General features: G+C 42.6%; 1 protein-coding gene across 1 annotated transcript in view; it reads right to left on the bottom strand.

Moving 5' to 3' along the window:
* Positions 1 to 2,509, bottom strand: part of LOC123961583 (1-phosphatidylinositol 4,5-bisphosphate phosphodiesterase zeta-1-like) — a 20,092-nt gene extending 17,583 nt beyond the window's left edge. The window contains exon 1 of the mRNA XM_046037075.1: positions 2,363 to 2,509. Within this exon, the coding sequence (XP_045893031.1) occupies positions 2,363 to 2,509 (147 nt within the window). The remainder of the gene's footprint in view (positions 1 to 2,362) is intronic.
* Between the last annotated feature and the right edge of the window lie 11,163 nt (positions 2,510 to 13,672).

Below are 13,672 nucleotides of genomic sequence, written 5' to 3'. Positions count from 1 at the left end.
AGAGTGCTCTGGACCTCAGACTGGGCCGAAGGTTTACCTTCCAACAAGACAATGACCCTAAGCACACCGCTAAAATAACGAAGGAGTGGCTTCACAACAACTCCGTGGCTGTTCTTGAATGGCCCAGCCAGAGCCCTGACTTAAACCCAATTGAGCATCTCTGGAGAGACCTGAAAATGGCTGTCCACCAACGTTTACCATCCAACCTGACAGAACTGGAGAGGATCTGCAAGGAGGAATGGCAGAGGATACCCAAATCCAGATGTGAAAAACTTGATTCATCTTTCCCAAAACGACTCATGGCTGTATTAGATCAAAAGGGTGCTTCTACTAAATACTGAGCAAAGGGTCTGAATACTTATGACCATGTGATATTTCAGTTTATCTTTTTTAATAAATTTGCAAAAATTTCTACATTTCTGTTTTTTTTCTGTCAAGATGGGGTGCTGAGTGTACATTACTGAGAAATAAAATGAACTTTTTTGATTTTTGGAAAATGGCTGCAATAAAAACAAAGAGTGAAAAATTTAAAGGGGTCTGAATACTTTCCGTACCCACTGTATATAAATATATATATATATATATATGATATTTTAAATATATATATATATATAAGTATATATAAAAATCCCCCTCTCACCCCTTGCGGGGTGGTATGTGTCATCCTCAAGCTCAGGTCCTCTACCACAGACCTGGGAGTTTGAGGGTTCTGCGTAGTATTTTAGCTGTTCCTACAACTGTACTCTTCTGGACAGAGACCTCTGATGTTTTACCTGTAATCTGCTGTAGCCACTCTCCTGGTTTGGGGGTCACAGCCCCTAGTGCTCTGATTACCACTGGCACGACTGTTGCTCTTGCTTTCCACATCTTTTCTAGCTACTCTTTCAGCCCTTGGTATTTCTCAAGCTTCTCGTGTCCCTTCTTCTTGATGTTGCTGTTGCTTGGGATTGCCACATATCACTGCAGCCTTCTTCTGCTGTTTGTCGATCAACACGATGTCTGGTTGGTTAGCCATCACCAGTTTGTCAGTCTGGATCTTGAAGTCCCACAGGATCTTAGCTCAGTCATTCTCAAAACCTTAGGAGGTGTCTTCCATTTTGACCATGGGACTTCCAGCCCATACTCATGGCATATGTTTCTGTACACTATGCCAGCTACCTGGTTATGGCGTTCCATGTACGCACTTCCTGCTTGCATCTTACACCCTGCTGTTATGTTGCTGTACTGTCTCAGGGGCATCCTTGCACAGTTTGCACCTGGGGTCCTGCCTGGTGTGGTAGACTCCAGCCTCTATTGATCTTGTACTGAGTGCCTGTTCTTGTGCCACCATGATTAGTGCTTCTGTGCTGCCCTTTAGTCCAGCCTTTTCCAGCCACTGGTAGGATTTCTTTATATCAGCCACTTCTTCTATTTATCTGTGGTACATGCCGTGCAGCGGCTTGTCTCTCCATGAAGGTTCTTTGTCTTCCTTGTGCTCACCCTCAGGTTTCTGCTGCCTGAGGTATTCACTAAGCCCTTCATCTCTGGGGGCCATCTTCCTGATGTACTCCTGGATATTTGTTGTTTCATCCTGGTCAGTCGTCTTGACACTCACTAGCCCTTGGCCTCCCTCGCTACGCTTGGTGCACAGTCTCAGGGTGCTGGATTTGGGGTGAAACCCTCCATGCATTGAGAGGAGCTTTCTCGTCTTGATGTCAGTAGCCTCTATCTCCTCCTTTGGCCAGTTCATTATACCAGCGGGGTATCTGATGACTGGCAGGGCGTATATGTTGATGGCTCGGCTCTTCTTCTTCCCATTCAGCTGACTTTTCAGGACCTGCCTTACTCTCTGTAGGTATTTGGCGGTGGCGGACTTCAATGCTGCCTCCTCATGGATTACTTTAGCCTGCGGCACCCCAAGGTATTTGTAGCTGTCCTGAACATCTGCAATGTGGCCTTCTGGTAGTTCAACCCCCTCAGTTCTGATAATTTTCCCTCTTTTTGATACCATGCGGCCAACCTTGTCCAGTCCGAATGACATTCCAATGTTGTTGCTGTAGATCCTGTGTGGATCAGTGAGTCGATGTCTCGCTCATTTCTGGCATACAGCTTGATTTCATCCATGTAGAGGAGGTGACTGATTGTTGTTCCACTTCGGAACCGGTATCCGTAGCCAATCTTTGTGATGATCTGGCTGAGGGGGTTAAGGCCTGTGGAGAACAGCAGTAGGGATTGTGCATTACTTGATGGTGACTTGTGCAATTGGCTTTGAGTTGGCTTCCAGACTTGTTTTCCACAGCCCCATTGAGTTCTTGATGAAGGCTATTAGTGTCCTGTTGATCCTGTACATTTCCAAGTATTCCAGTATCCATGTATGTGGCACTGAGTTGTAGGCTTTCTTGTAGTCAATACAGGCGGTGCACAGTTTGGTCTGCCTGGTCTTGGAGTCTTGAGTAACTGCTCTATCCACCAGTAGCTGGTGCTTGGCTCCCCTGGTGTTACTGCCCATTCCTTTCTGGGCCCTGTCCATGTATTGAACCATGTGCCAACTCATCTTAGCCGCTATGATGCCTGACAGGAGCTTCCATGTTGTGCAGAGCCAAGTTATTGGCCGGTAGTTGGATGGGAGTGTTACCTTCTGGAGATCCTTCATGATCAGGACTGTCCATCCTTGGGTTAACCATTCTGGGTGGGTCCCATCTATCAGCAGTTGGTTCATTTGTGCGGCCAAGCGTTCATGGAGTGCAGTTAGTTTCTTCAGCCAGTAGGTGTGGATCATGTCAGGGCTTGGTGCTGTCCAGCTCTTCATACCTGCCACTCTTTCTTGGATGTCTGCCATTGTAATGGTTACTGGATCTTGGTCTGGGAGATTGCTGTGATCTGTTCTTTGATCCACTAGCCACTGAGCATTGGTGTTGTGGGATGCCTCTTTCTCCCAGATGTTCTTCCAGTACTGTTCAGTCTCAGCCCTGGGTGGATCTGATGTTGTGTTATTACCCTGCCACTGAGAGTATACTTTGGATGGTTCGGTGGAGAACATCCAGTTTATTTTCCTGGCTTCTGCTCCTCCATAGTATCTCTTTAGGCGAGTAGCCAGAGTGGTAAGTCTTTGTTTGGCAGTCTACAGAGCCTCAGGTATCAGCTTGCTGTATCTCTTAGGTAGCCCTAAGAAATATATATATATATATATATATATCTTATCTTATCGTGAATGCGGATGAATTTACAGCTAAAATGAGGCTTTTTGTTGACCATTTTCTCTCATCTCGCCTGCCATTCACCGGCAGCGGTGGACTGGTAATCTGGTTTTAAAAAATGGGCCAACAACTGGCCTATAAAGCACGGACAGCAGCTCATTGGGTAATTTTCTACACTGACACTGGGCTGGTCCAATCACATCTCTAACTAGCCCCCAGTCCCTCCCCCTCTGCCCTCTGTTTCTTGGGTTGCGGGTCAAAAAAGATTCTTCAGATGGCTGCTGCCAATTGCGCGAAAATAACCAATATCCTTGCTACCAGGGCTGTAGTAGCTTTAACATCAGCTGCAGTACCCATCGTAGTGCAGAAACGGTCACTTAAAGGAGTAAAGGAGAGCGAAGCAGAGGTACACAGTTAACGTGACAGGGCCAAGGGAGAGAGAGAGCAGGAGGAGAGTGGAGGTAAAGCGGTATGCATGGAGTAGCTCAACCTGGGAGGAAGCAGGGAGGTGGGGTCATAGGTGTCATTTACTCTGGTGATGACATGTACCCACTTTTTGAAGTGGCAGATGTTGTCCCCATCACTTTTTGAAAGCATTTGTCAAATATCTTCTAAAAAAATGAAGAAATGTTAATTACCAAATCAAAATGCTTCAAGAAAGGTTTATTTGCACAATAAGAAAACCTGCAATGCAATTTAAATGTAGAAGAAACATCTGTGTTGTACAAAAAAAGTAACTTAAGCTACTAATTAATGCTTTATATTCTATTATATTTTTATATTCTGATATGTCACCTGCCACCTGAATTTTGTGTTTCCCTCAATATAAATAAAGACATTTCCACCATAAATTGGTGCAGAAAATATGTCCAGAACTCAGGAAATTAAGTGTTTCATGCTCAAAATCTTCTGGGGGAGAAACCCCCCACACCCCCAATACTATATTTCATCAATAAATATTGATATAATTTTTTTTCCTAAATCGTATTAAAATATACTCTTGCTTTGTTCTCATGACCCCAATCTTGTGCAATGTCAGGTCTTGTGGGCTAAGTGTTTCGTCACACCCCTAATCTGAGCCCACTTTTCAACACAAAGTGACGCCCTTGGGAAGAGTTTGTGCCATGCCATAGTGACAATGATGATGATTAGTTAATTTAAGGTCAATGATAATAACGTAATCATCAGGCTATCATAAAGTGAGACTGTCACCTACTGCTGGTGATCACTCACTGTTATACAGTGCTCTTTGACATTGGTTTTGTAGCTAGCATAGTTCCTAATGCAGTCTTAAATTTGGTTAACTGTTCTAATGGTGGAGGTGAGGTTGTGAGCACTACACATTAAATTTAGATGGTAACAAAGGTAAACATTAAACTTGATTAACATCAGCATGTTAACATTATCACTTTCTGCATGCTAGCATGCTGTGTAGAAATGAAAATCAAGGCTAAATTGCATTATAAAGAAGTTTCCAATCTAACGTAGTAATTATATACACATAGGCCAAAAGTTAAGATAATGATTAAATATAAATGTGCCTATTAGCTGCCTTTTATATTGAATTGTTGTTATTTTGCATATTATAAGTAATCAGTCTATTTTCTTTTTTAGCTGACATATATTTGCATGCTATATGTATTATATTCATATAATTATATTAGTATATTCATACATATTCAAGCCAGGGAGTCAGGGTTAAGTAAGAATATGCCGACATCCGCAAAAGAAGATGTCAAGCGGAGAGGCAATGACGTAACCGTTGGCACGAGCAAGGAATGATGCTCTTATTTGACCAGAGAGAAAAAAAGTCAGTGATAAGATCAAAACGATTGAAATGGGTGAATAACGACTTGAGTTGGACAGTCCAGTAGAGAAGTGTCGGGAAGAACAGAGAGAAGTGAGAAGCCCAGGTAGCGCACATACATAAGACATGAACATAAATAAAGTTGGTAAGGACATTATTGTAAGAGCAAGACAAATGAGAGGGGAGAAGGGTATAAAACCAGGCCTAAAACATATGCACTGTGTTCTTGGTGCCACATGTAAAGAGATGAGAGCAGTACATATCTACTCTGAGTTGTCCTACAAAATTGGATGGTGTTTATTCTGTAATTGGTGCAACTGGAATATGATAAATTAAATGCAGACCCATCTGAAATGTTGCACATAGCATTTTTATCCAACAATAATATTTCTGGTCAAGATGTAGGATGTACAATGTTGGCCATGATCAGCCAATCAGTATTACTGTTAATGAAAAACCAGCTCCACATGCAGATTAATATTTTTTTATTTCTGTAATAATCAGTTTAGAGGATTGTGTCACCTTAGCTGATGTTTGAGCTTTTTGAGCGCTCTCTAAACTTTAACCAAGTGATCTGGTCCAAATTACCTCTTACTTGTGATTTCCTACAACAGCATGGTAAATTGAAGTATTGGCGTCTCCAATGCCTGCTAGACTTGCTAAAGATTGCACTGAGCTTCTGTCTGAATACATCATGCAAATAGCAAGCACCAGAGATTGATTTCAATGGTATTCATTTCATGGAATAAAGTCCACATTCTTGAAAATGTATTCAAGAGTGTGGACGTGTAAACACATCATGAAAACGCATGCAACAGTCAGAGAAGCTCAGAGAACATCTCCACTGATTCTGTGATGGTTGTTTTAGCAGGTTTCACAAGAACTTCCTCCGTGGTTATCTGTGTAAATCTGAATGTTATTGGTGTGGTGTGAATCACTGGTGCACAACAATAGCCATTGCCTAGTCATAGTCCAACAGATTCATTCCTGTCTACATCAGCTTGTAATGGTTCAGCCTTGGGCCTGTCAGAACTATTCGGCATACGAGTTTGATGTGATAATTCCCAGGCAGTGAACATGAAGCCCTGTATATGGCCCCTGTCTCTGCATCACTGCACCTCTCACTCCATAGTCCGTTAGTTGGACTCATTTGGGAGCAGAGTGTGCTTGTGTATGTAGCTGTTGGTTTTTGCTTCTGTGCTCGTGTGCATCTGTGCATACTAGAGGCTCCATGATAAATAAAAGATCAGCAGTCCCTATGTGTGTTTATGGGAATGCAATATTACATTATGTGGAGCTCCAATACACCAGCACACAGCAATACCGTCTGTGCTGATGATTGTGGGAAAATAAGATCGCTTTGCTTTGTATCACATTGCGATGTGCAGAGATCATGGTTTTATCTTAACCCAGGGCTCAAGTTTAATACTGTGGTAAGGCAGAGTCAAAACTGCACCTGTTCAGATGCTTAAGATGAGAAGAGCTGGGACTTGTGCACCTTTTTGAAATGTGTCTATGTACTTGAATAAGGGGGTGGGGGCAGACCATGTTTCCTTTTGACAATATATTCCCAGCTGGTTTTCCACCGGCTCATTTGGTATTCATTGGCCCGTTGGAGCTTTGAGTCATACAGCAGACTGTCAGTGGTAATGCCTGATGTCAGGGGTTAACTAGAGAGGTGAGGAGCTGTGAGCTCGGGCATACAGTATGTGCATGTATAATTTATGCACTAACCCTTTGTCCTACAAAATATATTGATTTACTAGTAAATAGGCTTTTCCAAACTTGTTTTAGAAGAAATGTGATTTGTAGTTTTTCCCAGTCTTGTCAACCACAGAGGAGGAGGAGGTCAGGTCAGCGCTACATGTGCATTTGTAATGATTACATTATAACGATCAGAAACCACCAAGTCAGAACCTTTGCTAACACAGCCAAACATCAAGCAAGTGTAACAACACAAGACATAGCAATATTACTTAGTAGTCCAACAGCAAGAATGCCAGCTTGGCTCAGCTAGTCAACAAAGCTAGAAAGCAACTGACCCAAGAGCACTTACTGACTTTGTTATCAAGTAAGTTTGCTAATACCAACTCGAAAATTAAAGCTAGAGGCTTCACTTCTGTCTGTGAAACCTTTGGCTGATTTTGCTCGAGTCGACAACTTTGCAAGCACAGGCTAACATCAAGCAAGCGCAACAACACAATAGCAAGCCATCTCATAAGTTATTTCTGGCTAGTCCTACAACAAGAAGGCCAGTTCAACATCCGTCTTGAATCCTTTCATCCTTTTAGCTCACGCCAAGAACTTACATACATACATGTGTTACCAGCTCCCAAGTTGTACTGCACGGTCGAACGCAGGAGGTGGACACACTGAGGAGGAGGCTAAACTAAAACCCATGGGCGCTAGCGTCAGCTGCCAGTGCATCTCTTAAGGTGTCAGGGAGTGAGGTTTACTCACTGCACAGCCTCGCTGGCTTCCGTTACACATGCTTGCTGAAGAGTTGTGTTTGTGCTGTAAAGCACTATGCCATTGTTGGGATAAATGTCCTGCCTGGGATGCGAGCCTGGAGTGGAAATGACAGAGACACCTTTCACCCTATTACAAGTCAGAACCATACAAATGATTTTGAAGGTTTTATTTTAAGATAATATTACTGCATAATGTTGCTTTAAACTAAAACACTTGATTAAGGTGAGAGATTGTCAATTTAGTTATATGTCGAAAGGTCAACACTACTGTCTCAAAGTCAGTCAGTCAAAGTCAAACAAATGCACCACATGCATTAGTTGGAGCATATATTTTTTAGGGAAAACAAACGTAATACGCCCATAGTGAACATTTTGCAGATATGTTCTGTTTTATATTGCACATGCGCATAAAATATACTCTAATTAAATATAATTATTTACTTATTATGTTGATTTTTAAAAAAGTAGCATTATGTTTCCTACCAAGCGTATTTGCTACAGCAAATATGTTGCATATGAACTTGAAAGTTAGAAGACAGGGCTGCAACCATACTGTTCAGCACCTGTAGCATAGTGAAGTTTACAATAGTGTAGCAGCCATAAAGTTTAATGGATTCCCAACCATAACCATAAAAACACACATATAAACAATCCCCAGACCTGTGTTGGGCAGTAACGCGTTACTGCAATAATATTACTTTTTCCAGTAACTAGTAGTGTAACTAATTACTTTTCTAAAACAGTAATTCTATTACTAGTTACTAATCCAAGTAACGCTGCATTACTCGTTACTGAACGCACCATCCTTGACGTGAATCCACGACTGTGCGGCAGCGGGATCAGCAGGATCGGACTTCAGTTGTTCATGTCTGCTGATAGCCAAAAACTAAACGAAGAATGGAGAACGAGGGAGAGAGGCGTTCTTTCCACAGCTGTAAGTAGCTACTGCCATTATTGTGTCACAGTCTGATGCAAAGAACATTGTCGTCTATTGTAAAATGTGCAACCAGCAAAAAGCTTTCAATCGCGAACATTTCTACATCTGATTTACAGAAGCATCTGCAGAAGCAGCACAGCAACGTGACACTTACAGAAAGAAACTCCAGCAGCTACTGCCACTGATGCTTGGACTCGTCGGGAGAGAGTGGCGTTAACGTTTTGTAACTGCTCTTATAGATAGGCTACATGTGCAACAGTAGTTCAAAAGTCGGGATTTAAATGCTTTATTTTTTTTATTTCAGCTGGTAGTGTTAAGAAACGTTAGGCCTGGGCTAAATGCTTTGTAAAAAACACACTCCTTGCTGCTGTTGAATATGATAGCCTATTAGCCTAGTTTAAAAGTCGGGGGAGACAGGTTTGTTTGGGGGTGAAGGGGGGTGGTAGTGAAAGCAGTGTTTCCCATAATTAGCCTATAAGTTGGATAATTATCAACGCTGACCTCCACATGTTGATTTTCTATTTTTTTTACTAGGCCTATGTAAAATCATATTTGATTGTGGAGCTGTATTTAGGAGCATATATTCGTGCAGCATTCGCTGTCATTATGTGGGAAACACTGGAAAGTAACTAGTAATGCATAATTTCTGAGTAACTTGCCCAACACTGCCCCAGACACACACACACGCATAGAAATTACATGCTGACAGAGTTTATTGTCAGCTGGGTGAGGAAGATAATACTGATGGGCTCATTGTAATAAACAATTGCTTTATTTGGATCTCTTCACTCTTCCTTAGGGTTCTAGCACAACTTTGTCATCAGCAAATCCCAAACTCATTTCAGTTTTGGGAAACTGATGAAAACACTGTGTTTATGTAAAATTTTTAAATCAGGACAAGAAATTAGTAGGCTGTGGAATCTGCTGTTTACAGAAGATGAATCAAAATCTGTGGCTGCTTAGCATTCTTACTATTCCATTCCAGAGATATTGCTATAGCCCTGAGCAAATAGCCATCTGTTGAAGAAAATCATCAACCAGCAGCATGCATGTTGCTGAGGCATCAGAGTCATCATTCTCTGACAGTGCTGGTGTGTTAAGAGAGACAGGCAGTTGGTTATTCGGAGAGATCCCAGCCAAGGGAAATCAGTGAGTCAAATAAGCAGGCAGAGATGTTCATTTAGCCCAGGATAGGAGAAGACAATGATACAGATCTACAATAAATCCATCATAAGGAATCTGTTATACTGACGATAACATGCATACTGTATGCAAGAGCCTACATGTTGGCACAGGTCCTCCACATCCAGCTCACACCACCAAAGACAAATGTTCAATTTACTGAGTTTGACATAAATTACAGAAATCTGTTCTGTGGACACACTGGGGACAGATTGCAGGGCATTATTACTGCAGATCTAAAACCATGCTACCAGTCTCTCTTGTACACCTGTTCTTATCACTTTTAATATTTTGACAGGAGATGTGCAGAAATGTTTAAAAGCTGACATAACTTACTATCTGATGAGCTGCCATGTCATTTTTCTTATTATGTTACTTTGAAATTTGTCAAAAGACCTTAAGCCACTTAATTTAAGCTGAATATAATGAACTGGCCAACGCTTATGCAGAGTATATCTATAATTAGAAAGCATTACTATAAAGAGTGCTAATTTAATTACTGCTGTTACAAATTATAGCATAATTGTCAAACTTTTGCTGACTGCTGTTTTAATTATAGCTATGTGCAGCGATACCCAGCACATTACATATCCTCTTTCTGTCTCAGTGTGCTTTGCCCATTCATTTTCTGTGCTATCCTGCCCCATAATAGCCATGTGAGATTAATTGACATCTTTTATCCTTGCTGACTGCCAAGAGTGATGTGGGGAAAGTGCGTCCACCTGACAGGGAAAATTGGATCATTTAGCTTTCTATCATGGCTCATATAGCTTTTTCTATCCTCCCAACTAATTCATGCACCCATATTAACCTAAATAGAGTTGGGCATCAAAATGTGACTTAGGCAGCTTTGGCTCTAGTACATGATGGAAGAACTGATTGTGTTTGGGGTAAGTCAATTAAGCATCTGTCTACATGTGCTTGTGTGTGTGTGTGTGTGTGTTAGTGTGTGTGGGGGGTGCACTGCCCTGAATGAAGGCCATTACTGGCAAAGAAAGATCTGGGTACCGTTCATCAGGCAAGGATGGGACAGCCAACCATCATCATATTATAAAAAGATGGACGGTTTTCTCAAACACTCACAGTGGCAACAAACTGCCAAAGCTCATATGCATATCAGATCTATCAAGAAGCCTGATTCAGCTTGTAAGCCCCATTAATGAGAATAAAAGGCTCTAAAGATGTAGTTTTGGTATGTATAAGTAAAAAATTCTACACGGCCTAGAGGCTGTTAATGTGGGTTTTAGGCTCATGGGCCTATTTTTGTGCAGGCACACCATGCAAGGCATAGCTTTGTGAAGTGATAGTTTCTTGAGGCACACAGGTATATTTGGTGAATCCCTATTTGCCTAAATGAGAGGATAAGTACAGCAGTGGCTCCTGTTTTGACCAAGTCAACACAGCATAGTGCAAAGCTGTTGTTTTGTGCTATTTGTGTTGCATGCAAATAGCACATGTATAATGTGTACTGCTGATCAAACTAAGAATCACAACCCCAACCTGAAGATCTGTGCAACACATTTTCTTCACTTGAGGTCAATGATACCACACAATCTCTGTGCTCTACACTAAGCTTGTGCCTGGATAGCCTGTGTCCTCTATCCACCAAGCCTGCTCGCCCAAACCAGTCCCACCCGTGGCTAACTGATACCATCCGTGAGCTCCGTACAGATCTCAGAGCCGCTGAAAGAAAATGGCGACAAACCAAAGACCCCGCTGACCTTAAGAGCTACCAATTGCTCCTATCCTCCTTCTCAACAAGCATCAGTGCTGCCAAAACTGCGTTCTATAATAACAGAATTAGCAGTGCCACTGACTCAAGGAAATTATTTTCCACTTTTAAAGTGCTACTAAATCCTCCTCCACCTCCACCACCCACAAACTTTTGCTGCCTTCTTCACAGGCAAAGTGGTGGCTATAACTAGCCAATTCACTGAAACATTCAAACTCAACCATTGTAGCAGTCCTACTGCATCTTTTCCTCTGCCCTCCCAGGTCAGTGGTTCTTCACTCTCCTCGTTTACTCCTCTCACAGAGAGCAAAGTATCAGAACTCCTGACCCGTAGCCGTCCAACTACATGCCCACTGGACCCGATTTCTACAAATCTCCTCCAAGCCATATCTCCTACCGTGGTCCCGACAATCACTCATGTGATAAATACTTCTCTGGCTTCAGGAACCTTCCCGACCACTTTCAAAAGGGCTCGGGTTACACCCTCGCTCAAAAAGCCCTAACTTGACCCAACTTAAGTTGAGAACTATCGACCAGTGTCTCTTCTACCATTTTTATCCAAAACTATTGAACGGGCAGTAATCAAACAGGTCTCAGAATTCCTCTCACGGAATGACCTCCTAGATCCATATCAGTCTGGTTTTAAGAGTGCCCACTCTACTGAAACGGCTCTTCTGTCTGTAACAGAAGCCCTAAGGTCAGCTAAAGCTGCAGCCCATCCTCGGTTCTTATCCTGCTTGACCTATCAGCTGCCTTTGACACAGTCAACCACAGGATCCTGCTATCCGCTATCTCAGCAATGGGTATCTCGAGTAAAGCACTCCTGTGGTTCGAATCCTACCTCTCGGGGCGTTCCTACAATGTTTTGTGGCAAGGACAATTATCCTCCTCCCACTGCCTCTCCACACGGGTGCCCCAAGGCTCAGTGCTAGGGCCCCTTCTCTTCTCAGTTTACACCACCTCACTGGGGCCGATCATTCGCTTCTCTTACCACTGCTAAGCAGACGATACGCAACTCTACCTATCCTTCCCGCCAGGCGATCCCACCGTCTCGGCGCAGATCACAGACTGTCTCTCGGACATATCTGCATGGATGAAGGCTTGCCACCTTCAACTAAACCTCTCTAAGACTGAACTCTTGGTCATTCCAGCCGAGCAATCTATCCACCATAACATCAAACTACAAATTCACTCCTCAACCATCACTCCAACCAAGGTGGTGAGAAACTTGGGTGTCATGATTGATGACCAGCTGTTCTTTTTAGACCATGTTGCTGTTGTCTCTCAGTCATGCCACTTTGCTCTAGACAACATAAGGAAAGTCAGGCCCTACCTCACTCAGTACGCCACCCAGCTTCTGGTACAGGCCATGGTTATCTCTCGCCTTACTATTGCAATGCCCTCCTAGCAAATCTTCCAGTTTTTGCAGTGAAACCCTTTCAAATGGTTCAGAACACAACAGCGCGTCTGGTTTTTGATCAGCCCAAAAGGACTCATGTCACTCCATTACTCAGTGACCTCCACTGGCTCAGAATCAAATTCAAGTCACTAATGCTTGCATACAGAGTGACTGGGTCTGCACCCATCTACCTAAACTTCATAATACAAACTTACGTTCCTTCTCGCCCGCTACGCTCCTCCAATGAACGCCGCCTGGCTCTGCCATCCCTTCACACAAAGCAATCCCAGTCCCGGCTATTCTCATCTGTGACACCACGATGGTGGAACAAGCTACCACACGCCATCAGAGCAGGGGCATCCCTCTCTAACTTCAAGAAGCTCTTGAAAACTTTTTGTTAACTCTTACTTCCTTCCCTAGGTTTCTACCCCATTGATGTGATATGTACTATGAGCTCTTACTAGTATTTATTGCTGCTCTTACTAGTATGTATTGCTCTGTTGATGCTTGTATGTTTTTCCTCAAATGTAAGTCGCTTTGGATAAAAGCGTCTGCCAAATGAGTAAATGTAAATGTAAATGTAAATAATGACTAATAAACAACCTTGTACCTTGTATGTATGACAGGCCAGTGACAGAAAAATCAAGGTAAAGGTGACCTTGTGTATGAATATCTACTGTGTTAGGAGTACATCTGCTTCATATTTGAAATGTAGCTATACTCAGAACAACTGAGACATGGGGCTAATAGAGGACATCACCTGTGTGTCTGCAACCCTGTCAAGTATATTATTATCAGGGTTCGTTGTAATGCAGTGTAATACTACTGTTTGATCCAGTACAGTGTTGTGCACAGATTTCTTCTTTAAAGTTACTTTCCCATGAACACTGAATCTGATTACTTGAAGCAAAACTAGTGAATTGACCATACTTCAGTCCTCCACTCCTCAGTGTTTAAGCGATGAATGG

This window comes from Micropterus dolomieu, linkage group LG22 (genome assembly GCF_021292245.1).
Source record: "Micropterus dolomieu isolate WLL.071019.BEF.003 ecotype Adirondacks linkage group LG22, ASM2129224v1, whole genome shotgun sequence".
NCBI lineage: Eukaryota > Metazoa > Chordata > Actinopteri > Centrarchiformes > Centrarchidae > Micropterus > Micropterus dolomieu.
This window is presented reverse-complemented; position numbering and strand designations above follow the sequence as displayed.